The 23,248-nt window shown below is 33.7% G+C and overlaps 1 protein-coding gene across 9 annotated transcripts in view; it reads left to right on the top strand.

Annotated features, from left to right (window-relative positions):
• PHF14 (PHD finger protein 14) overlaps positions 1–19,990 on the top strand; it is a 198,138-nt gene extending 178,148 nt beyond the window's left edge. For all 9 annotated transcript variants that reach the window (XR_008527060.2, XM_054559440.2, XM_009242979.4 and 6 more), the window contains one exon: positions 19,788–19,990. Coding sequence is in view for 8 of the 9 variants with exons in the window: in XM_054559440.2 (XP_054415415.1) it covers positions 19,788–19,862 (75 nt within the window). In the remaining variant the exon portion in view is untranslated. The remainder of the gene's footprint in view (positions 1–19,787) is intronic.
• Positions 19,991–23,248: the final 3,258 nt, after the last annotated feature.

Genomic DNA, 23,248 nt, shown 5'->3' with positions numbered 1-23,248 from the left:
AAAAAAATGGATCAAATGATTTTTAAATAAGATACCTTCTAGCTCTCAAATCTTATGGCCCTTTAAAGAAAAATAGTCTAGAAATCTGTTGACAATCTATTGCAACTTGCCTTGGCATCTGATTTATCTTTTGAATGCAAATTACTTATTTAATATATCAATTTGCTCTTCCTAGAACTACACTTGGTGGGCAGTATTCCTTTTAATCAGTCTTGAAATTTAGGGAGGTAAATAAAAGAATGCTGATAACAGTATTTAAAAGTTGTCTTGAATAATCTGTAGTTTTATTTTTTGTTATCTACTGATGATTTTCCTCATGTATGAATAGAGATTCTCACTGAATTACCTTGTTTATAATAGTGTTTCAGTTGTTTTTTTTATATTTCTAAGTATACAGCAGGTAAGGATAGTTTCACCTCTTCTTTTACAATTTTTATACTTCATATCTTTCTCCTTTCTGCTTGTGTTGGCTAACATCTCTAAAACAAAATTAAATAATAGTGATGTATTTATTGTTACTTTAACTTGAATGTTTCTAGTGTGTGAGGCTAGCTTTTGAGATGAAAAACATACATGTTATATTAAGTATAACATGGATAAATATATACATGTGATGTTGAAAATACATTGCAAGTCACGGAAGATTTACATAGCATCATACATTCATATGAAATGTTGAGGTATAACAATATGCCAGGGAGGGATTAATATTCAATTCACTGTATTGGTCACATCTGGTAAGAAGGAAGGGAGGAGAATGGAATGGGGAAAGAACATCCAAGAGAGCTGCAATAAGCATTAGAATGCTTATGGTTATTGTTACTGGTTATAGTTATGGTTATTGTTGTGCAGGAAACATTTTATAACAAAATAATTTGATATGCTAAAGAAACATGAAGGTTTCTGTGTTTGCTGGTTATAAAGAAGAACAGAGGCATAAATTGAACACAGGTTTGCCTTTCAAGTGTATAATTTTCTTGAGAATGGAAATCACCTCTATTCTCCCTGTCCTGAACATATGGCACATTATAAGAATTCACGACATAACTACTGAATGAATAAAAGAAGAAAGAAGGAAAGGAAAGAGCGAGGAAGGGGGAATTTTTATTTTTCTCATTCTTTCATTTGCATCATTAAATTTTTAAGTAAAGCTTACTTTAAATAATGCATAGAGATTTATTTGTATATTGGAATCCTCTATTTTTTCCAGAAAGCAGAATGTTACCAAGTTTTCTATACAGCTTTCTAGAAATCAGCATACTATTAGATATTTATTGTGCTGTTTGTGGTGTGTGTGAAACATGTAACAAATTAATTATGGGGTATATCATTTCTGTGCTGAGTCCTCTAACAATGATTCAGGCTACTTAGATTCTAAGAGTTCAAACTGGTATCAAAGTCTCAAATGTCTACTGTGGTTCACTTGTATTCTTGCTTTAATCAGTCTTTTGAAATTCAGTATGTTAATAAGGTTTCAAACAATCCTGAAAGTTTGAAATGTACAAACATTCAAGTACAGTTTATTTTCTACTTTAAAAGAAAATTAAAAGAACTACACTGTCTTAATGGGTTTTCTGTTTACAATAAAAGATATATCAATGATTTTAAAAACAAGAGAAGCAAAATAGAATCTTAGACAAAAAAAACCTGTCATAATGCAATGGTGAAATATAAATTTAAATTTTCTGAGTAATTGTTGAACATCTATATTATGAGAAATAGCACTTTGTAAACATTTAAAATATTTTTATTGAACAATGTGGTTGCCACATAATGTCACTATGAAGTCACTGACTTCTATGTATTTTCTCATTTTTATATATTTAAATTTATAACTTCAGGCCAGGCACAGTGTTTCTCACCTGTAATCCCAACACTTTGGGAAGCCAAGGTGGGAGAATCGCTTGAGACCAGCCTAGGCAACATAGTGAGACCACCATCTCTATAAAAAATAAAAACAAATTAGCTGGTTGTGGTGGTGCACACCTATAGTTCCAACTACTTGGGGGGCTGAGGCCAGAGGATCATTTGAGCCCAGGAGGTTGAGGCTGAAGTGAGCCATGATCACACCACTGCCCTCCAGCCTGGGCGACAGCAAGACCCTGTCTCAAAATAAATAAATTTATAATTTCATTTTTGTTGTTGTTGTTCTTAACGGTAGCATTGTGTCAGAGTTTTGTAGTCAATTTAATAGTATTCTGGGATTTTCCTTTAAGACTCTTGAGTTTGAGCTATCAATGTTCCCAAGAGCCCCAAGAGTCCTGCATGGCCCTGGCTCTGTAGAGGCTTGTGATTCTTCTTCTTACAAATAAAGGCCATTTTTTTCTTGCTTGGAAAATAACTTATTTTGTAAGTAGCTGTTAAAGAATTGAGAAAGCCACTATATGAGTGTATTTTAAGACATATGACACAGTCATTCCAAGGTAATGACAGAATTTTATGTTCCTCAGAAGCTGATCCTTGTACATTTTTCCAATATACGTTTTTCCTCTTCTATGTCTGTATCCTCATGAGATACAGATATACTTCTTATGTATACCTCATAAGAAGTATAGCACAATAAATCCTAAATATTTTCAGAATAGTAGAAAAACTAGAAGGAGAGTTAATATGTTTACCAAAATTTTCATAAATAATCTTCAGGTAGCAGAACTGTCAAGCTGTTTTGGATTTGAAAATTGCTTTTGATGAGTACTGCAAGATAGACTTAGGACCTTTTAAAATAACTGAATAATAATCTGGTCAGTATCCACTGAGCAAAAGTTGAATTGTTTTGGAAAAGTATGTGAAGCTTTTAAAATTTATTGATCATGAGCAATTCTAACTGTACATATGGTATATTGAAAAGAGAATACTTTTTATAGTCAGAGCTGAGTTTGGAATCCTAGCTCCTCTAATATTTTTGGATATGTGACCAAGGGCAGTTCCTGAGTGTCACCAATCTTCAATTTCCTCATTGGAACATAGGAACAATAATATTTATCTTGCCTGGCTTTTGTGAGGATTATAAATAACGAATGTAAATACAAGCCTTTAATAATATACAATAATATATTCATAATATATTTTGTATATATTTAGGAAGTACTCAAAAAGTCAAAATTATTATTTACTTGATTCCCATGCTTCTATATAGTAAGGAATTCATTCATATATCCAAGAACTATTCATAAGAACTTTTCATTGAAAGGCTACAATATGATAGGAATAAGACTAACTTATAAGGATATTGTAGTAAGAAAAACAGAAAATCTGCTGTCGTGGAGCATGCACTCTAGTAAGGAAGACAGACAATCTGTAAATAACCAAGTAGATGATCATTTTATTGTAATAAATGTTATGGAAAACAATCTGAGTGATGGAGGAAGGGCAGATTTTGTGCATAAAGTCAAAGAACTCCTCACTCACTGATACCTGCATGACAAGAAAAATGAGTCATACAAAATCAAAGTCAGAGGAAACACCTAGTGCACTTTGTTCAGGAATCAGAGGGAAGAGCAGCATGTTTGGAGCTAAGTGAGGAAACTGAACTTGTGAGCAGATCGGAGAACTCAGTGAGGCCAGAAAGGTGAGAAGGGCCTGATGATGTACTTTCTAGGTCATGGCAGTAGTTTGGATTTTACCCTAAATACAAAGCTACTAGAGAGTTCCAAGCATGGGTGGATTGTGATGTGATGTGTGTCTTAGAAAGATTACTGCCTCCTATATAAAGAATAGGTATACAATTATAAAACCAACGCAAGGAGGCTGATCAGGAGGCTATTGGATTAATCCACAGGCAAGAAACATGATAGCTTGAACTAAGATGGTAACAGTGGAGATAGAAAGCACTAGACAGATTTTAGATACCCTTGGGTGATAAAGACAACAGGAGTTGGCTATAGAGTATAAGAGAAAGGAAGGAATTAAGGAATGACCCCTAGAGTTTGTGTTTGAACAACTGAGTCTTATAGACCAAGAGAGGTATAAGTCTTTTTTAGTAGGGGTAGGGGAAGTTGAGGGTTGGGAATCAACAATTTGGCTTTGTACATGGTATGTTTGAGGTCCTTATTAAAAAGTTTAGTGGAGACAAGTAGCAGTTGGAATATGAGTTTAAAGCATGGTATAGATGTGAGGGCTGAAGATATAAATGGGAAAGTCATCATAAAGTAGTTGGCATTTGTGGCCATTTAGAGTCATCTCCAGATAACTATTATCAAAGGATAGCAGAGTTCTAAGGACAGCATTAAACATAGGGAAAAACTCATAGAACTAGAGGAAATTTAAGAGGCCAATATTCTCATTGGTAAGGATTCTTTAACAGAAAACCCACCTACTTTTAATATTTCATACTTTGTATATTCAAAATTGAGAAAATTGGGTGGTTATAGGATTAATTAAAGAAGACTGTTTTCTCACATTATCAGTGTGTTGACTTTCAACCTTAGACTTACTCTCATGGCCACAAGATGGCTACAGAGTCTCGAAGTATTGTGTCCTCACATTATAAAACATAGAGGCAAGCCTATGGAAGTGGTCCCTGTCGTGTGTGTGTGTGTGTGTGTGTGTGCGTGTGTGTGTGTGTGTGTGTGTGTTTTAAGAATAAGGAATACTTTCCCAGAAGCTCCCCTGTAGGCTTCCATACATGTCTTATCCAGAATCAGTTCATGTCTCCAGTAGGGTCTACCATGATAATGATAGACAAACACATTTGAAAGAAACTAATGAATTTAACCAGGTTGTTTATATGGAATTTACATTGCAGTGAAACTTCATTGCTATGACTTGGACTATTTACTAAATAATTACTATTGTATTTATATTAAGGAATACTGATATTTACCATTTATGTATACAGAGTTCCTCAATTTAAAATCAAATCCACTTGAGTATGTGTGTGTGTGTCTGTACAATTGCATATATAAAAGAAAAACAAAATGTAAACATCATTTCAAGAAGGTGAATTAAATTACTTTTAATTTCTCTTCCCATTCCAATAGTCAGTATTTCTAAAAATCAAAGATACAAAGATAAAAATGCTTTGTATTTGTGAGAATATGGCCTGCTTTCTTTTAAGCAACTATATGCCTAAAAAGGTCTTAAGTCAATTTAATAAACTATATTTGTCTAATTTCTGTACCAAATCATTATTTAGTCTTCTAAATAATAGTCCTACCTAGACCTATATTGGTCCTACCTAGATTCCCAATATTGTTTTCATATCAGTTGGACTATCATGCTAACATTATTGCTTTATTCAGAGAGAAAGAGCATTAGTTTACATTCTCTACAATGACAACATCATGCAGACTATAGAGTAACTCTGGGAAGAACTTCAGTTAAAAATGCTAATCAAATGCCCGTGGTGTGACTTGGAGGAATTATTTAATTAATAGCCTTTTCCTAATTACTGCTTAGGAACAAATGTCTTTAAATGTAATCATTCACCCACTTTGTTTATTTATTCTTGGTGTCTATGAATAATACAATTATATTGTAATACAAACAGTTGAAATTGCAAGATAAAGAAATAAGAGTGACGTAGGTAGAATTGGCTTCTATTTAATAACATAATGATGGTTATTTAGCTAGAAAAAAAAAGCACTGTATTTGAAGAGGATCCTTACTATCTATCTGTAGGTAGCTATCTTCACTACAGCAGTATGTCATTAATGATTAAAAACTGTCATAAAGTTAAGCCTAGAAAGAGGAAAGAATAGACTTTATTGTGCTTTCTGTGGGCCAGGATTTGTGCTAGGCTCCTCATATTTTATTTTATTTAATAATTTTAGTCATCAAAAATAGTTACTGCCATTTTATAGATGAGAAAACGAGGTTCTAAAAGTTTAAGTGATTTTTTCCAAGTATTTTTGGGTAGTGTAGGTATCAAAGTTAGGATTTGAATCTAGGTTTGCCAGTCACTGACAACAAACCCCAATTTCCTCCACTACACAATTGCATGGAAGAAATAGAACAAATACGAAGTATGTCAGAAGTAACCAACCATGAGCACTGTGTAATGCTAGAACCAGAAAAGTAGAATTCCCAACCTTTCTGTGTTATTTTCCACTACTTTGCTCTTTCTCACTGGGCTTTGGCTGACTTACCCTTCCCACTGTTCCCTTTACTTAGAATATTCTTCCTTCCATTGTTTGCTTGACCAACTCTTTCTTATCCTTCATGTCTCATTGCATTAATCATTTTTTGGAGAGTAGGGGACTTTGCTGAAATTTTTAGATACTTCTACTAAAAGTCAGATAGCACTATGTTTTTTTTTTTTCATTGAATGTGTCATAATTGCAATGATACAGTTACTTGAGTGATCAATTGTTTTAGTCAGATTGTAAACTCCATAAGGCAGGGACAGTGTCTTATATACAATTTTTGTTTGTTTGTTTGTTTTTGTTTTTAGCAACTAGCACAGTGCCTGACACATAGCTAGCTAGTTGATGTTCAGTCAGGGAGGAATGAATAGATGGCTTATATAGCTTGCTGGAGATTTGTTTTCAAGTAAGATATTTTAAAATTTTATTGTATAAAATAATTTTGTTCTTATGTTTTATAGCCTATATTATGAAATATTGGGAAATACTTTATACTTATATAGTAGCTAATAGGTAATAGAAACCATTGGCTAAATGAATGCATTTTCAGACAAGTTTTATAAGTGATTTGATACTTGCCAAGTGGCTTGTTTTGTGAATCATTTAAGTACATACCAGTGGTGGTTTTCATTATGGTAACAGTTCAAAACAGTTTTAAACATTTAATCATTCTTTAATAAAAGCGAAGTAGTAGCTAAGACATAACCAGTAAATCCAAGATGTGGAAATAGTGAAAATAGGGATGTTATTTTTGACACTGATAGTAAAGTGCCACTATTGAGGAATTTTTTTGTGTGAAATTTTCTAAAATAGTATTTTAAATTTTTCTTGAAGCAAATTCAATTTCTTTTTAATCCATGAAAAATTAATGTGCCATAGGAGATGTGTTACTTAGATGTCTAATGAGCTATTACGTTCCAATAAAACTGTGAAGATTAATGGGTTCACTCTGGGGAAAATAACATTCCATTTGAAATAAGGATATTTGAGGCAAGTTAATCTGTTCACTTGGTAGTAAAGTTTTAGAAATTCACTTTCTGGCCAGGCATGGTGGCTCATGCCTGTAATCTCAGCACCGTGGGAGGCCGAGGCGGCAGATCACCTAAGGTCGGGAGTTCGAGACCAGCCTGACCAACCTGGTGAAACCCTATCTCTACTAAAAAATACAAAAATTAGCCGGGTGTAGTGGCAGGCGCCTGTAATCCCAGCTACTTGGGAGGCTGAGGGAGGAGAATTGCTGAATCCAGGAGGCGGAGGTTGCAGTGAGCAGAAGTCGCGCCATTGCACTCCAGCCTGGGCATAGAGCGAGACTGTCTCAGGAAAAAAAAAAAAAAAGAAAACAAAAGAATTTCACTTTCTACACTTAAGTTTATTTCCAAAGCATATAGTCCTTGATGTTGAGTTTACGTTAAAAGAGCAGTATAAGTTACATTGAGAAGTATTTGTTTTAAAGATTCACAATACTCACCTTTGGGCATGAGGAAGGGTATATTATTTTGATATCATAACTGAACTCTGTAGCATAGTAATCATAAAAATACTATCCTTATATATTGTCATGGTTCAGTTATCTTTATCACCTCCATGTATACCTGATGCAGTTTATTATATACTTTCTCCATTGCATTGTGATTATTTGCATGCCTCTCTACCACACTGGAGCATGAGATCCTCTAGGCAATAAAACATCTCATTCATATTTTTCTGCAACATCTTGCTTAGTATCTGGCACACAATCATTGTTCAATAAATTTTTGAGGGAGGAAGAAAGGAAGGATTCTAGGAATAGACATGACTTCAAGAGTTAATATCATCTTAAAAAGACAAAATGTCTAATATGAGTCAAAGGACTAAATGTATTCCAAACTCTTCTAAAATGAGAACATTACTTGATCAATACAATAAAGTCTGTCAATGGGTTACCAAAAACAAAAAAATAGGTGTTGATTGCCAAATATTTTTACTTTGTTGTGACATTTTATTCTTAATTCAGTCTGTCCTAGATCAAATGATGCTTCTATGGAGAAATTTCTTAAGTACCTCTTTTTCCCTGTATAGTAGACATTGTTTTGAAACCCTTGATTAAATATACTGAGATAAAATGTCAGTATTAATAAGGACATCCACCTCCCAAAGAAACTACAGTTGAAGAAATAAAAACGGGTCATATTACAGTTGAATAATTTTCTAATGGTTCTTAAACTGCATGAGTTTAAAAACATGGCAATGAATTTCATGTGTTGGACATCACTCAGTGTTACTGAATGACTGTATGATTCTACTAGCTGGCAGTAAATACTCATTTATAGTGTGGAGTCTGTAATGAGCTGTCCATATCATGGAAATACTGAAACCCCATTTTCCATAACTCTGATTGCCTCTGCACATTATTTTGGCAGGTAACTTTATAGTACTTGAAATCAAATGTACTTCTAAATCATCTAACAAAAATTAGATGTTTGTCTGGTTTTATTTTTTGTTGAGATAACTTTAGATTTAAAAGAGTTGTAAAAATAGGATGGAGTGTTCTGATATACCCTTTACCCAACTTCTCTTTAGGTTAACATCTTATATAAGCATAGAACAATTCTCAAACCTAAGAAATTAATCTTAATACAATACTGTTAAATAAACTGTAGAATTTATTTGTATTTTACCAGTTTTGCCACTAGTGTTCTTTCTCTGGACCAAGATTCAATCCAGGATCTCCTGTTTCATTTTGTCATTATGTCTCCTCAATCTCTTCCAGTCTGTGGCAATTCTTTACTTTTTCCTTGCCTTTCATGATCTTGACACTTTTGAAGAGTACTCTTCAGTTATTTTGTAGAATGTCCCACAATTTGGGGTTTGCTTAATATTTTCTCATGATTAGATTGAGTTTGTGCCTTAATGGGAAGGCTACCATAGATCATAGGTGATGTCGCTTCTCTGTGCATCAGAGCAGGGGAACATGATGTCAGTATACATACTATACATTACTAGTGATGTTAGCCTTGGTCCGTCAGTCAAGGTAGTATTTGTCAGCTTTCTCCACTATGAAGTTGCTTTTTTTATTTTGCTTTAACAAAGTAGTTTTAAATCATTTGAGTTTGGAAGACAGCTTGGGGAGTTGTTTTATTTTTAAGTCACTAAGCAGTTTTAAAATCTGGTGAAGAAATTGATTTCATATTTTTGTCAATCTAGTATTTTCATACAAACAATGGGCATTTACATAAGATATCTTAGGACTCTTTCACCTTTAATATTCTATGACCTGATGTCTCTAAGGAGAAATATAAGAGAATAAGAGAGATGTTCTGTGTATGTCATAGTTGCTTACAGATTAGCCTGAAGTCCATCTATGAATTTGACTGGCTTTTGAAATGAATACCTTGACATTATTCTGCTTAACAAGGGTATTGTACACTGAAGACATATTAAACAGTTTCTAAATTTCCTAACTGAAAATCTATTATCTAGATATTTTGTTATTTAGATACTGAGTTGTTTCTTAGACTCAAAATTGTCAGTTTAAACTATTTACAGTTTATCTGGCCTCAGAAGTAATAATATTAAAAGATTTTAAGTATTGAAATATTTAAATCAGGCTATTTTATATCTTAATGCAAATTATAGTTTTCACTCTGAATCTTATAAACTTGAGTCAGTGAAATCAAGTTCTTATGTAGGTAATATTATTTTCCTTAAGAAAATGTGTTACCTTTCATTTTTTGAATATCTGTTATTTATTCTAAAGTGATGTTAAGATTGTTATAATGCCATTTATATAAATTCTGTTTGTTTTTGGTTTTTGACATGATATGATCTATAACTTTTTTTTTAAGTTCTGGGGTGCAGAATGTGCAGGTTTGTTACATAGGTAAACGTGTGCCATGGTTTGCCTAGAACATCAAGACTCAGCAAAGGAAATATCAAATTATATTTTTAGTATTTTCTCCTACTTTTTATTGTGATGTCAATTAAATGGCCAAAGATGATGATTGTTATTTTTCTGTTTTTTTTCTGAGAGAAAAATATATATTTAATACATATGAAATGATTTTCTTAATTTTCAAAGAAAATATTCAAGCCAATCACAATAAAGATGATTACCACAATAGAAAAGTGGGCAAAAATTAGGAAAACTATATTCTTGACTTTATCAATGTGGGTATCTTGGTTATAAGATTACACTACAGCTTTGCAAGATGTTACCATTGAGGGAAACAGAGTAAAAGGTACAAGGGATCTCTGTATTATTTCTTTCAACTGCATGTGAACTACAATGATCTCAAAATTAAAAGTTCGATTTAATTTTTGAAAGTACAGAAAACTTAGGAAAGGCAATTTATAGAAAGAAAAAATTCTAATAATAGATGAAAATATATTCCTTTTTATTCAAAATGCAAATAAAAAGGGAATGAGAAGCAATTTTCCTCTTCTATCAACTTAATAAACAAATTTTCAACTTTTATTTTAGATTCAAGAGGTACATGGGCAGGTTTGTTACATAGGTATATTGTGTGATGCTGAGTTTCGGGATGTGATTCATCCCATCACCCAGGTAATGAGCCTAGTACCCAGTAGTTAGTTTTTCAACCCTTATTCCCTCCTTCCCTCCCCATTCTAGTAGTCTCCAGTGTCTATTATTGCCAGCTTTATGTCCCTGTGTACCCAATGTGCTCCCACTTATGAGTAAGAACATGTGGCATTTGATTTTCTGTTCGTGAGTTAACTCACTTAGGTCTCCAGCTGCGTCCGTGTTGCTGCAAAGGACATGATTTCATTCTTCTTAAAGGTTGCATAATATTTCATGGTATATATGTACATTTTCTTTATCCAGTCCACCATTAATGGGCACCTAGGTTGATTCCATGTCTTCGCTATTATGAACAGTGCTGCAGTGAACATACAAATGTGTGTGTCTTTTTGGTAGAATGATTTATTTTCTTCTGGCTATATACCCAGTAATGGGATTGATGGATCCAATAGTAGTTCTGTTCTTAGGTAAATCTCCAAACTACTTTTCACAGTGGCTGAAAAAATTTACATTCCCACCAATAGTGTATAAGCATTCCTTTTTCTCCGCAGCCTTCCCAGCATCGTTGTTTTTTGACTTTTTAATAATAGCCATTCTGACTGGTATTGAATAGTATCAATGAGATACCATCTCAAAAGAGATAATATCTTTTTGATTTGCATTTCGCTGACAATTAGTGATGTTGAGCATTTTTTCATATGTTTGTTGGCTGGCTGTATGTCTTCTGAGAAGTGTCTGTTCATGTCTTTTGCCCACTTTTTAATTGAGTCATTTGTTTTTTGCTTTTTGAATTAAGTTTCTTATAGATTCTGGATGTTAGATCTTTGTCAGATGCATAGTTTGTGAATACTTTCTCCCATTCTGTAGGTTGTCTGTTTACTCTGTTTATAGTTTCTTTTGCTGTACAGATGCTCTTGAGTTTAATTAGGTTCCATTTGTCAATTTTTGGTGTTGTCGCAATTGCTTTTGAGGACATAGTCATAAATTCTTTCCATAGGCAGATGTCCAGAATGGTGTTTCCTAGGTTTTGCTCTAAGATTCTTATAGTTTGAGGTCTTACATTTAAATCTTCAGTACATCTTGAGTTAATTTTTGCATATGGTGAAATGTAGGGCTCCAGTTTCATTCTTCTGCATATGGCTAGCCAGTTGCCAGCACCATTTATTGAATAGAGATATTATGACTTTTTTTTAATGGCAGTATAGTAGTTTGGTAAAACTTAATATTAGGGCCTAAGCAAAAAAAATATTTTTCTCTCAATACAAGTTTTAAGTTTGATACAATGAGCTGAGTGTTGTATTAAAATTTTCATTGTCCAGTGAGAAGGATAAACAAAATGCTGTCATACTCTATTAAAGAAGGCATTGTTTCCACAATGGCCAATCCTAAACAATTCATGATTATTGCGTATATTAATGAATAAGTAATATACTTGTTTTTGTGTGTGTATGACAAACTTAGTTATTGCTGAGTAATTTTTAGTCATTTATGTCTCTGAAAATTTTAATGGGCCAATCACTGATTTTTATTCAATCTGAAAAATCTGAGTATGGAACTGTAATTTGACTAGTGATCTTGCCTATCTTGAACATTTTTAGATATTATTTTTAGATTTTAGATAACATTTTTAGATATTATTTTTGCCTAAATATTTTAAAAGCAGGTAATAACTTTTAAATAAAAATATTATAAATGAAGGAAAGTTACCAGTGTAGGAGCCTCTAATATAGATTTCTAGCATACACTTCATGTGTATTTCCCAGATATTAGTAGTTTACTACCCGAAGGAAAATTTTCTATTGTCAAGACCAGAAGTCAGAAAAGGTTGTTATAGTAGTCTTAGCCCCTTCAGATTAGCACCATATCTTAAATATGTCTTTTTTTTTTTTTTTTTTTTTTTGAGACACAGTCTTGCTCTGTCTCCCAGGCTGGAGTGCAGTGATAGGATCCTGGCTCACTGCAACCTCCACCTCCCAGGTTCAAGTGATTCTTGTGCCTCAGCCTCCCAAGTAGCTGGGACTACAGGCACGCACCACCACACCTGGCTAATTGTTTGTATTTTTAGTGGAGATGGGGTTTCTCCTTGCTGGCCAGGCTGGTCTCAAACTCCTGGCCTCAGATGATCCACCACCTCGGCCTCCCAAAGTGCTGGGATTATAGGTGTGAGCCATGGCGCCTGGCCAGATGTCTTAAACACCTACAAATATCCATTATAAAAGTTGTAGCTTTTCATGTTTATGGAAATATATAAATTTGTAGAATTGGGATTGTGCCCATTAAGAGTCTACCCTAACTCATGCTTATCATCCATCATTCATTTCCTTTCCTTTCTTTATCCTAGTTTGCCACTGTCACTTTTCACTCACTGATCTTTGTTGCCTTTAGTGTAAATATGCCCTCTTCAGATGGCTGTGCCAATCCTTAGGGCCTTTTTTTCCCCGGATCAGAGGGAGTCCCTCTTGATCCTAGGTCATACATGGGAAATCCAAAGTCTTTTTTTTTTTTTTTTTTTTTTGAGTTGGAGTTTCGGTCTTGTTGCCTAGACTGGAGTGCATTGGCGCAACCTCCGCTTCCTGGGTTCAAGTGATTCTCCTGCCTCAGCCTCCCAAGTGGCCGGGAGTACAGGCACACACCACCACTGCCCTATTTCTTTGCTACGAAAAGCTGCCACAAAGAAGTAAAAAGTTACAGGAGGAGCTAAAAACTTACTCTACTCAATCTGCTCCAGAATCATGAATTGGAGACAGAAGTGATTGCTCAAAAAAGAAATAGTTATTTATGTATTCCCATACATGAAATTAGAAATTTGTTACTGCCCTTTTTCTGTCTTATTTGCTATTTAAAAAATATTTGCTGTTAATAAATAATGAATGAAGTGTTGCAGTATTAAATAAAGGGAGATCTCTTCGATTACCTTTTGTTTGCATCACTAAATAGAGAAAAAGGGTAAGGTTTTTAAAAAGAGCTCTATTCTACTTAATGATATATGTGTTTGAGCTGAGTTTACTAAGAACATCCCAAGTTACTTTTATTTCATAATATAGCCTTAGAATTTATAATTAAATACGCAACTTGTGTCATACGAAAAAAATTCTTATGCTTTTTACAGTAAATTTAATTAAGCATTTCTTGTAAGTTCATTTCAGTATCTATCATGGCTCACTAAAGTTGGAATTCAGTTGTAAAATGGTATATTAATTGCCTTTTGTATTAAATGAAATAAGAATCTCAAATATGCAAAGTCAGGAAATTTAATTGTGGTCTTCAATTGCTCATTCAATGCATTGGAAAACTGAATGCAGAAGTATAGAAAAAAAAAGGCCAAAGGTTGTTAAATGTAGCATATCACACACATTTCTCACTTTACTTAATGATCCAAGTGTTTATTACTGTGAGGTAAATGCACCATTTAAAGAATTATGGTGGAATTGTAAAACGTTAAAAACTCTAATTAATTTCGGTCTGAAGCATGCAGTGTGCTCATTTTGCCTAAAACATTTTCATTATCGTCAGTATTTTTCCAGTTATTAAGATAAATTCTTTCTTCATTGTGCAGCACTAGCATATTTTCTGTATTAAAAACACAGTTTTAAATGCTGTTGAGAGTTATATATCTAGCATATGTTTTTAAATGAATAAAAGAGTGTAGTTTTTTGACCACAGATGGAAGCGATGTAGTGTATCTGTTTTTCTACACTTGTTCCGTAGCTACCAACAGTTAGAACAGGTTGAGTATCTACATGTTTTTTCCCTAAAAGCTATATATTCTTACACTTTTAAAAGAAACATTATTAAAGTATAGAGATAATTCTGACTATTAATTTGGATCCAGTTATAATAACTGTTCCTTCTCTGGTTAGTAAAAGGAATATTTAAAATCTAAAGAAAATATCATAAGAATATAGAAAAATTTTAAGTTAGTGCCTGTCTGCACCGTCTCATTTCATTTTACTGTTGTACCGCCATGTATGTTTGCCTGCTATGAAGAACATATTTGGTAAAATAAAAACAAATGACATCTTCTCTTTGTATTCATAGAGTCTTGTAACTCTTACTTATTTCTGGAAATAGTTTGTTCATATGGCCAAATTATAAAGGGACTTAGTAAAAGAAAGCTATGTTTTCTGATTACGAAAGTAATCTATGCTCACAGTGGGAAAGCAAGAAAATGTGGCAAAGCACAGATAAGAAAATAAAAATCAATAATATCACCATTATGAACATTTTAGGTATTTAGGAATTTGGGGTAGAATGATGGAAAGCAAACTATTAATTATAGCTGTATATTTCAGTGTAGAGGCTACAGGTGCCTTGCATTTGTTTTCTCATAAAATCTTTGCCCATACATTTTACTTACTTTATTTGAATTTAGGAAACTTTCATTAGGTAGCCATTTTTATTTTCTGTTTCTTTAATCATTTTACTTTGAAATAATTTTAAATTTACAGAAAAGTTGCAAAAATAGTATAGAAATTTCCCATTTGCCTTTTATCCAGCTTCCTGTAGTATTGCCATTTTATGTAACCATACTACAATTATTGAAACCAAGACATTAACTTTGAGAGGTTACTACTACTCTAGGAACCATTTTTAAATTTTACCGGTTTTCTCACTAATGTCCTTTCTTTGTAGTCCAGGATTCCTCACTGCATTCAGTCACCATATCCCCATAGTCTCCTCCAGTCTGTGATAGTTCCAAGTCTTGTCATTCATAACCTTGACATTTTTTTTTTTTTTGAGACAGAGTCTCGCTCTATTGTCCAGGCTGGAGTGCAGTGGCGTGATCGCTGCTCACTGCAACCTCTACCTCCTGGGTTCAAGCGATTCTCCTGCCTCAGCCTCCCGAGCAGCTGGGACTATAGTCGCCCGCCACCACACCCAGCTAATAATTGTATTTTTAGTAGAGACGGGGTTTCACCATGTTGGCCAGGATAGTCTTGGTCTCTTGACCTTGTGATCCGCCTGCCTCGGCCTCCCAAAGTGCTGAGATTACAGGTGTGAGCCACTGTGCCCGGCCGACCTTGACATTTTGAAGACTACTGTTTAATTATATTGTAGAGGATTTATCTGATGTTTTCTCAGATTAGAATTAGGTTATACACTGTTGGGAAGGATACCACAAACCAGAGGTGATGTGCCATTTTTAATACATCGTATCAGGGTGTTAATATATATTATTGGTGATATTAACCTTGAACATTTGGTTAAGGTGGTGTTTGCCATGTTTCTCCGTTATAAAGGTACTTACATCAACATCTATAAAGATATAAAGAAGTAATAGGAGAGTTGCCCCTTTGTATAATCCTTTTATATAAAGGATTACAAGAGTTTAAGAAATCTTTTAAACTTGGCAGTCTACAAGGTAAACATAAAGTTATCTGTACTCATAGAGTGTAATTTGTATCCAGGTATTACCTGAGTGATATAAATTCCAGATGCTAAAATAGTTGGCCATTGTTAGGAGTTGGTTACGTCCTAAGAGGAAGGAAAAGAATGGATAGGTTTTATTAATTGGCATCAATTATTTGAACTATCATGAGAACTAAATCACATTTATAAATAAAGAAAAACAGAGGGTCTCTATCACAAATTGATAGTGCAAGCTGACTAACATTTAAACAAAATCTTGCAAGTTTTATTTGGTGATAAGATAAACATGGCAGTGTTTTTACTTAATTTCTCTGTTAGAATAACTCAGTCTCATATTGCCACCTGGAGTAGCAGCCCATTATTACATGGTCCATCTGTGCCTAGAAATTACCACTCTCACTGCAGTTCTGTCAATGTAAAAAGTGCAAGGCTAAGGAACCAAATTTTGTCATTTGATATTATAGGTGTTACTGTTAATTGAGTGCACGTTCTTGAAATTTCACATATAACTAGCAGATCTGCAAGGTTGTTATAGTCAGTGTGTTTTTTTAGAGTATGAATTAACAAGTTTAAACATTAAGAGGTAAGCCTGTCTACTTTCCAGCAGCCTCAAAGGGTACATTTTCTTCACGATTGTTTCAGAACACTTCATGAAACAAATGTCAAACTTGTCAGGGCTGTCACTAAGAAAATGATCCGTGTAGCCAGGGTCTTCTTTCATTGGGAAACAAACAGATGTCTTATCTCAGCAGAGAGAAAAAAAAAAACCCTGCTGTATATCAGAAGACATTTTTGCTTACCTGTAGTAAATAAATGCTTGGTAAAAAGCTTCCTTTGCAATTTTATTTATTATGCAGTCATTTATCAATTATATTTTATTTGCTGTCTGAGTTACTTTAATGATTTTTATTAATCTGGAACTGCGTATAAATTCTTACAAAAATTGACCTGCAATGTTAAAAACACAAATTAGCACTTCCAAAAAGACTTCCCTAGAGCTTTATTAGATCAAATTTTAATGTTTTTATTTATGATAAAATCTATTACTATTATTTTGATAATGTTATAGCAATTTTAATATTATACTCTAGCAATTAGAGTTGAATGCCTTTTTCACCCCTTCATAATTCTTTTCTGTACCAAGGTTACAGCTGTCTTTCTAAAAGGAAGAAAGAGATTGGCTCTTATTTGTTACATAAGTGACTTAACAGCATAAAAGGCAAGATGTTTTAAGACAAATCCTCAGCACAAAGAAAGGTGTGAAACAGTTATGTACCTGTCCTGAACAGCAGGCAGTGTTAGAAGGCATGCATTTATAAACTGTACTTTATTACTAAGAAAAATTCAACAACAAAAAGACAAACATTATATTAAGAGTGTTACTTAACTGGCATATCTATATATATCTTATCCATATATTTAAAACATATTCAAATTAATGGAAGTTGCAAATTTTTATTTCATTTAACCATGTTCCAGTAGCTTGTATCCATAGTTAAATATGAAAGCAAAGTATATAAGTACCTCCTAGTCCTCTGGGTTATTATTAAGTCTTTACATTTCTGTTTTGACTTAGGGCAGCAAGGTTGCTAGAGAAAACTAGATAGCCAAGCATGTTAAACCAGGAAGTCATATGGTGCAGAAACCTAGTGGACTGTGTGATAAAGGCTCCATCTTTATTTTATAAATTAAAGGATATGAGCTTGATAATGGCTATTTTGGCTCATGTTGCTTCAAACATTTTTGCTTATTTTTATTTTCAGTGTTGTTATAGTAAGTTAAGATTGCTAGAAGTGTGAGTACTGGCAATCTTAATTTACGATAGTTAAGTAAGAACAATATTGTGCTTTTCCAAATTATGTATTAATTCAGGCATACCTTTTATTCATTCATTATTCCACTGTTTCACATAGTTCAGAAAATATTGATTGGACTACAACTATATACTAAGTATGTCCTGTTAGATGGTAGGAATGTATAAGATACAGAATATAAAACCTTCCTTTGAGGAACATATGGACAAATTCAGTGCTACATATCAAAAATTTCTTGCCATCCGTACTTGCTGATTTAACACTTTCTAATAGTGTCTCTCCTGAAGAAGACAGGGGAAAGTGTAGAGTAAGATTTACTTTTTATTATAATGTAGTTAAAATGTAATCTCTAGGCTGGGTGCAGTGGTTCATGCCTGTAATCCCAGCACTTTGGGAGGCTGAGGCGGGGTGGATCACGAGGTCAGGAGATCGAGACCATCCTGGCTAACACAGTGAAACCCCGTCTCTACTAAAAATACAAAAAATTAGCCAGGTGTGGTGGCGGGCGCCTGTCGTCCCAGCTACTCGGGAGGCTGAGGCAGGAGAATGACGTGAACCTGGGAGGCGGAGCTTGCAGTGAGCAGAGATCGCACCACTGCACTCCAGCCTGGGCGACAGAGTCCGTCTCAAAAAAAAAAAAAAAAAAAAAAGTCATGTCTAGGAACTTTTGTCTAAAAGTGGAAACCACATGTTCATTAATAAATTTTCAAGAGTCAAACTTAATTGAATATATCTATTCACTGGAGATAAAATAGGGAAAAAAATGAAATGACACACAGTGGCTATCATACTTGGAAAAATATATCAAAGTTACATTGCCAAAATGTGTTCTACGTATCTATAATGATTCAGATTGGTTGATAATATTGATAATTTCTCTACTTTCCCAGTGTTAACAAAGTCTAAATCACAGATTCTGTTGAGTTTAGAGAAAAAAAGCTTTTTTCACCCACCTTAATCATTACTGGCAAGTGTGTAGTTTGTCATAGAAAACAAATATGCATACCTTGGTTTGCTTTTACTTAATAAAGTCAGTTCACAAAGTAGAGCTCAACAATTATTTAATTCAATGATTTAATTTGGTTTCATCAGATACAGAGATAGAGTGGTATGTTTGATGATACTGATAATTATTACTGTTGTCTAGAAATACTTAAATTGATGTTTATGCTTTAATTAACTCAGAAGAGTACCTTTATGTTGGTTAATAAAAATAAATAATCTTAAATGATAAGTCAGAAATATTAGGAAAGCAAGACTCTTTTGTACTTGGGTGTTGTTGAAGGAACATGTATGATGAGATGGGTTACAAATTGTAGGATGAAATATTTTTCCAGACTCTCATTATTTATACTTTGAAGGTTACCATTTAATACTGAACACAAGATGCACTTCATTTCTATGAAAGCAGACATTATGATGTCACTTCATCTATTCACCATGTTCCACAGGAACCTGCTATGAATTATGAGGCCACCACTTAGAATTGAAACTGTAGAAGATTGTAAGCATTCTAAGCCTGACATGCACATGCTTCCTATTTTAGACCTCACTGATCTTCAGATAACATATGGTGGTACAAGTAATTGGGAAAATTGGCACACCTGTCAAGAAAGTATACTAGATGGGACAAAAAAATGCCATGCTGGAGCACATGAAGTGTCTTAGAAATTAAATTTATTGTTTTTTATCAAGCAGTGAAGTAAAAATATCTAGCTCATCCCCTGCAAAGAACACTTTTCAGTGGCAGGTGTTTCCAAAGTAATTTTTAGGGCATTGTTAAAATTGGTTGCTTTTAAAAACATATAGAAAATTTTAATGTGTTCTATAAAACAGCACCTATTGCAAATATTTAAATGTTACATAATTTTACCATTTGTGTTTAGGATTATTGGAATCACAGTAGTTCATAGTTCTACAGATGCAGTTAAAATGTGTTAAGTATAGCTGATAAATGCCCTAAAGTTTATATTTTAATGTTTTCTAAAATTTATTTCACAGGAAGATGAAAATGAAGCTGAAAGAAAAAATATATCTCAGGAGCTCAACATGGAACAGAAAAATCCAAAGAAATAAAAGATTTTCTGTAGTGTTTTTGAAAAGTTTGCAGCTTATGTAACAGCAGATAAAATTTCTAATTGTAAAATGTTAAATTGTAAAATCTAATTTACAAAATGTTCTCAATAAAGTCATTCAAAATGAAATAGGAGCTTGTATTTGGAATTCGTATATTTTAGAGTAATTTCGACTTTTTTATTCAAAAGCTGGACCTTTAAAAGTTTTTAAAAGGAGAAAAATTCTTAACTCAAATTTGAGAACAGAGATAGAATGTTATTTTTTGTAACCTAACTGTTAACACATTTAAATGACCTAAAAAAAAAAAACTCTGAAAGTCTTTTTTCTCCTTACTAGACTCTGTGTTCTTCTTTAAGGGCCTTAACATAATTCTGTATCAATATAAAGAAAAACCAACATAGTGCAAAAATGAACAGGGAATGCTTGCACATGAAAATAGTTAAAACCAGTCAATGCCACAAGGAGAAATACTGTTTCCTGATTTCATCTATTTATGTATCACACTATACTCTAGGACTGCAGGGAAAGACTAAAAAGAAATGATAATTTGACACTCTGGCAGAAGTAATGCCTTGATTTATAATTTATAAAACATTTACTAAGGACCTGCTGTGTGCAAGGTCCCACCCACTATTCATGGACATTTCAAGAATAGTTCTTTTATGTATTTCTTTGGCTTAGAAATTTTTCAAAATTCATCTGTCCTCTATCTTTATCAGAGTTCTCAGTAACCAGCCTCTTTATTCTCCCCGGTTCTAATTTCCAAGCTGCAATTTGCCAACGACAGGAAGAGCAATGAATCTGCTTGCTATTTGCAGAGCCAAGTGTTTTTGGCCGATGTCTTTGTTTGATTATTTAAGGCAGAGTTTCTTAAAATGAGAGGCAGAACTTTGGGAGGCTTGTAAGAGAATGTGAGAATGGAATCAGTGTATTTGCCTTGAAGCCATATTATATGCATTCAACAAGCCCAATAAATGTGTGACAGCAGGACACGCTGGCAGCTATGATACATTGGGCTGAGATGGAGGAAACTGCAAGTAGTTAAGACAGAAAAATCAAAAGGATAGTCTCAAATAATCTCAGTACGCATGTCAGGAAAACAGCTAGATCCCACAGATGGGATCCCTGGACTAATGAATTCCCTGGATGAATTTTGAAGCAAAGACTTTAAGCCAAAGAAAAGGTTGAGATGGCAGTTCAGAGTCTGCAGGGAGCCTTTGCAATAAGCAAATATAAAAATTAATTTGACATTTTTCCCACATCAATTTATTTCAAAATACCCACATTCACATAGATTTGGGTTATATCGGTAGTTTTACTTTTAAAAAGAAGAAATAATACATCATTCACATAAAAGCTAACATGTTGCAGGTACTATGCTAAATGTTTAACGTTTCATGCCACTTAATTATGAACTTACAGGTTAGGTACTATTGCTTTTACCATTTTACCAAAGATCAATCCAAGGCTTAGACAGGGGAAATAGATTAACAAAGGTTATGTAACTTGTAATTGGCAGAGTAAGAGTTCAGACTCAAGAGTGTTACCACAGAATATCACACTTAATCATTGTGTAATACTAATACCATACGTCATTTGTTCCACTATCTTTCCTAAAAGTGTACAGTCTTATTAGCGCTTTGTTCATCACCTGCTTCCTCTTTAGTTATTTCTCTTCTCCAATCTCTTAGTTGCGCTTTAATTTATTTTGAAGACTTTGATTTAAGTGAAATAAGTGAAAGCATTGTAACCACTATTCTATGTGCTCCGTAACATGCTAATCCTGCTTTATGGTTGTTTTTTTTTTTAACATCAAGTTATGATGGAACAAGGATGGAAGCACCCATTTCTTCTCTAAGATTTTTCAAGAAATTTTTGGCCATATTTTTCAGCAGATTGTTCAGTTATTAGTATGCTGTTATCTCATCATTTCACACTTGCATTTATGAAATGAAACTTAGTGTGAGTCACAGTGACACTTAGCCACCTTGCAGGCATTTTAAATATTAAATTTAAATGGTATCTTTGATTATTTAAAACCCAGTTTTCCTTTTCACAAAGCTTTTCGAAATATATACCCCTTGGTTTAGGATGGTCAGTAATAAAGTAAAATCAATTTACATTTCCTTTAGGAAAAATTTCTGTATGAATCACTCAGATTTTTAGGGCTCATACCATTATGTTGTATATATACACATATAAATCTTAGAGTGCTACAAGATTATGTGACTGTGATTAAGCCAGTCACTTTATTTGAGTCAAATGTTGTATATTTCATATAGAATGTTTTACATATTAATCGGCTCAGGCTGCCATAACAAAATGCCTGAGTGGGTGGCTTAAACAACAGAAAATTATTTTCTCACAGTTCTGGAAGGTGGAAGTTCCAGATCAAAATCCAGCAGGGTTCAGTTTCTGTTGAGGACTCTCTTCTGGCTTGCAGATGGCCTGCATCCTACACAGCCTTTCCTTTGTGCACGCACAGAGAGAGGGAGGAAGTGAGTGAGCCTCTGGCGTCTTCCTGTAGGGACATTAATCCTATCAGATCAGGATTATGATCTCTTAACCTTAATTCCATCCTTACTGCAAATACAGCTATCCTGGGAGTTAGGGCTTCAACAAAGGAATTTCGGTGGGGTGGCGGAGGAGGGACACATTTAGTTCATAATACATTTAAATAAAGTCCAAGTACCTCTGTTATAATAATTCTGAGCTATGTTAAGAAGCACTGGAGCAAAATCCCAATGAAATGTCTATGGCAATATAGATTATATGTATTTAGGGAGAGTCCTTATAAACGTTAATAACTGGGATATCTATAAGTCGATTTCTAAAGAAGACAAACCACTAAAAAAAAATAGCTGTTTTGTTTACCTCTTTATCCCTATTATATAGCTCATTTTTTGGCCTATACTAGGTGTAACACTGCGACTGTAAGTCAGCCTGTAACTTGCACTGTAGAATACCCGAAAAACAAGAATTTCTTTATACATTATGATACCTGTATAATTTTTACTTACTGAACTGAACTATCTCCTCTTCATGCTAGTTATTTGAGTTGTATTTCTTCATACCTTCCAAGAATTTAAAAATAAAAGAACTTTAAATGAGTATTTGTTTCTATCATATTTAGGAAAAGCATGTTTTTTTAAATTGTATCCGGTATCATACTCTTTCCTCCAGTCTAGGGAACAAATAGCAGAAGCGGGAAGGGATATTATGCTACTCTTGAATGGAAATTGCTGGGCACTAAGATGCTCAAGTTTTTTAAATCATTCAACAAAGCTTTAGTAGGACCTACTATAAGATATACTGTTCTGCTTATCACTGGGGATTCAATGACAGACAAGCTTACTCTGCTGTTATGGTCTTGAAATTCTTAACTT

The sequence above is a fragment of the Pongo abelii genome, chromosome 6, assembly GCF_028885655.2.
Source record: "Pongo abelii isolate AG06213 chromosome 6, NHGRI_mPonAbe1-v2.0_pri, whole genome shotgun sequence".
Lineage (NCBI taxonomy): Eukaryota > Metazoa > Chordata > Mammalia > Primates > Hominidae > Pongo > Pongo abelii.
This window is presented reverse-complemented; position numbering and strand designations above follow the sequence as displayed.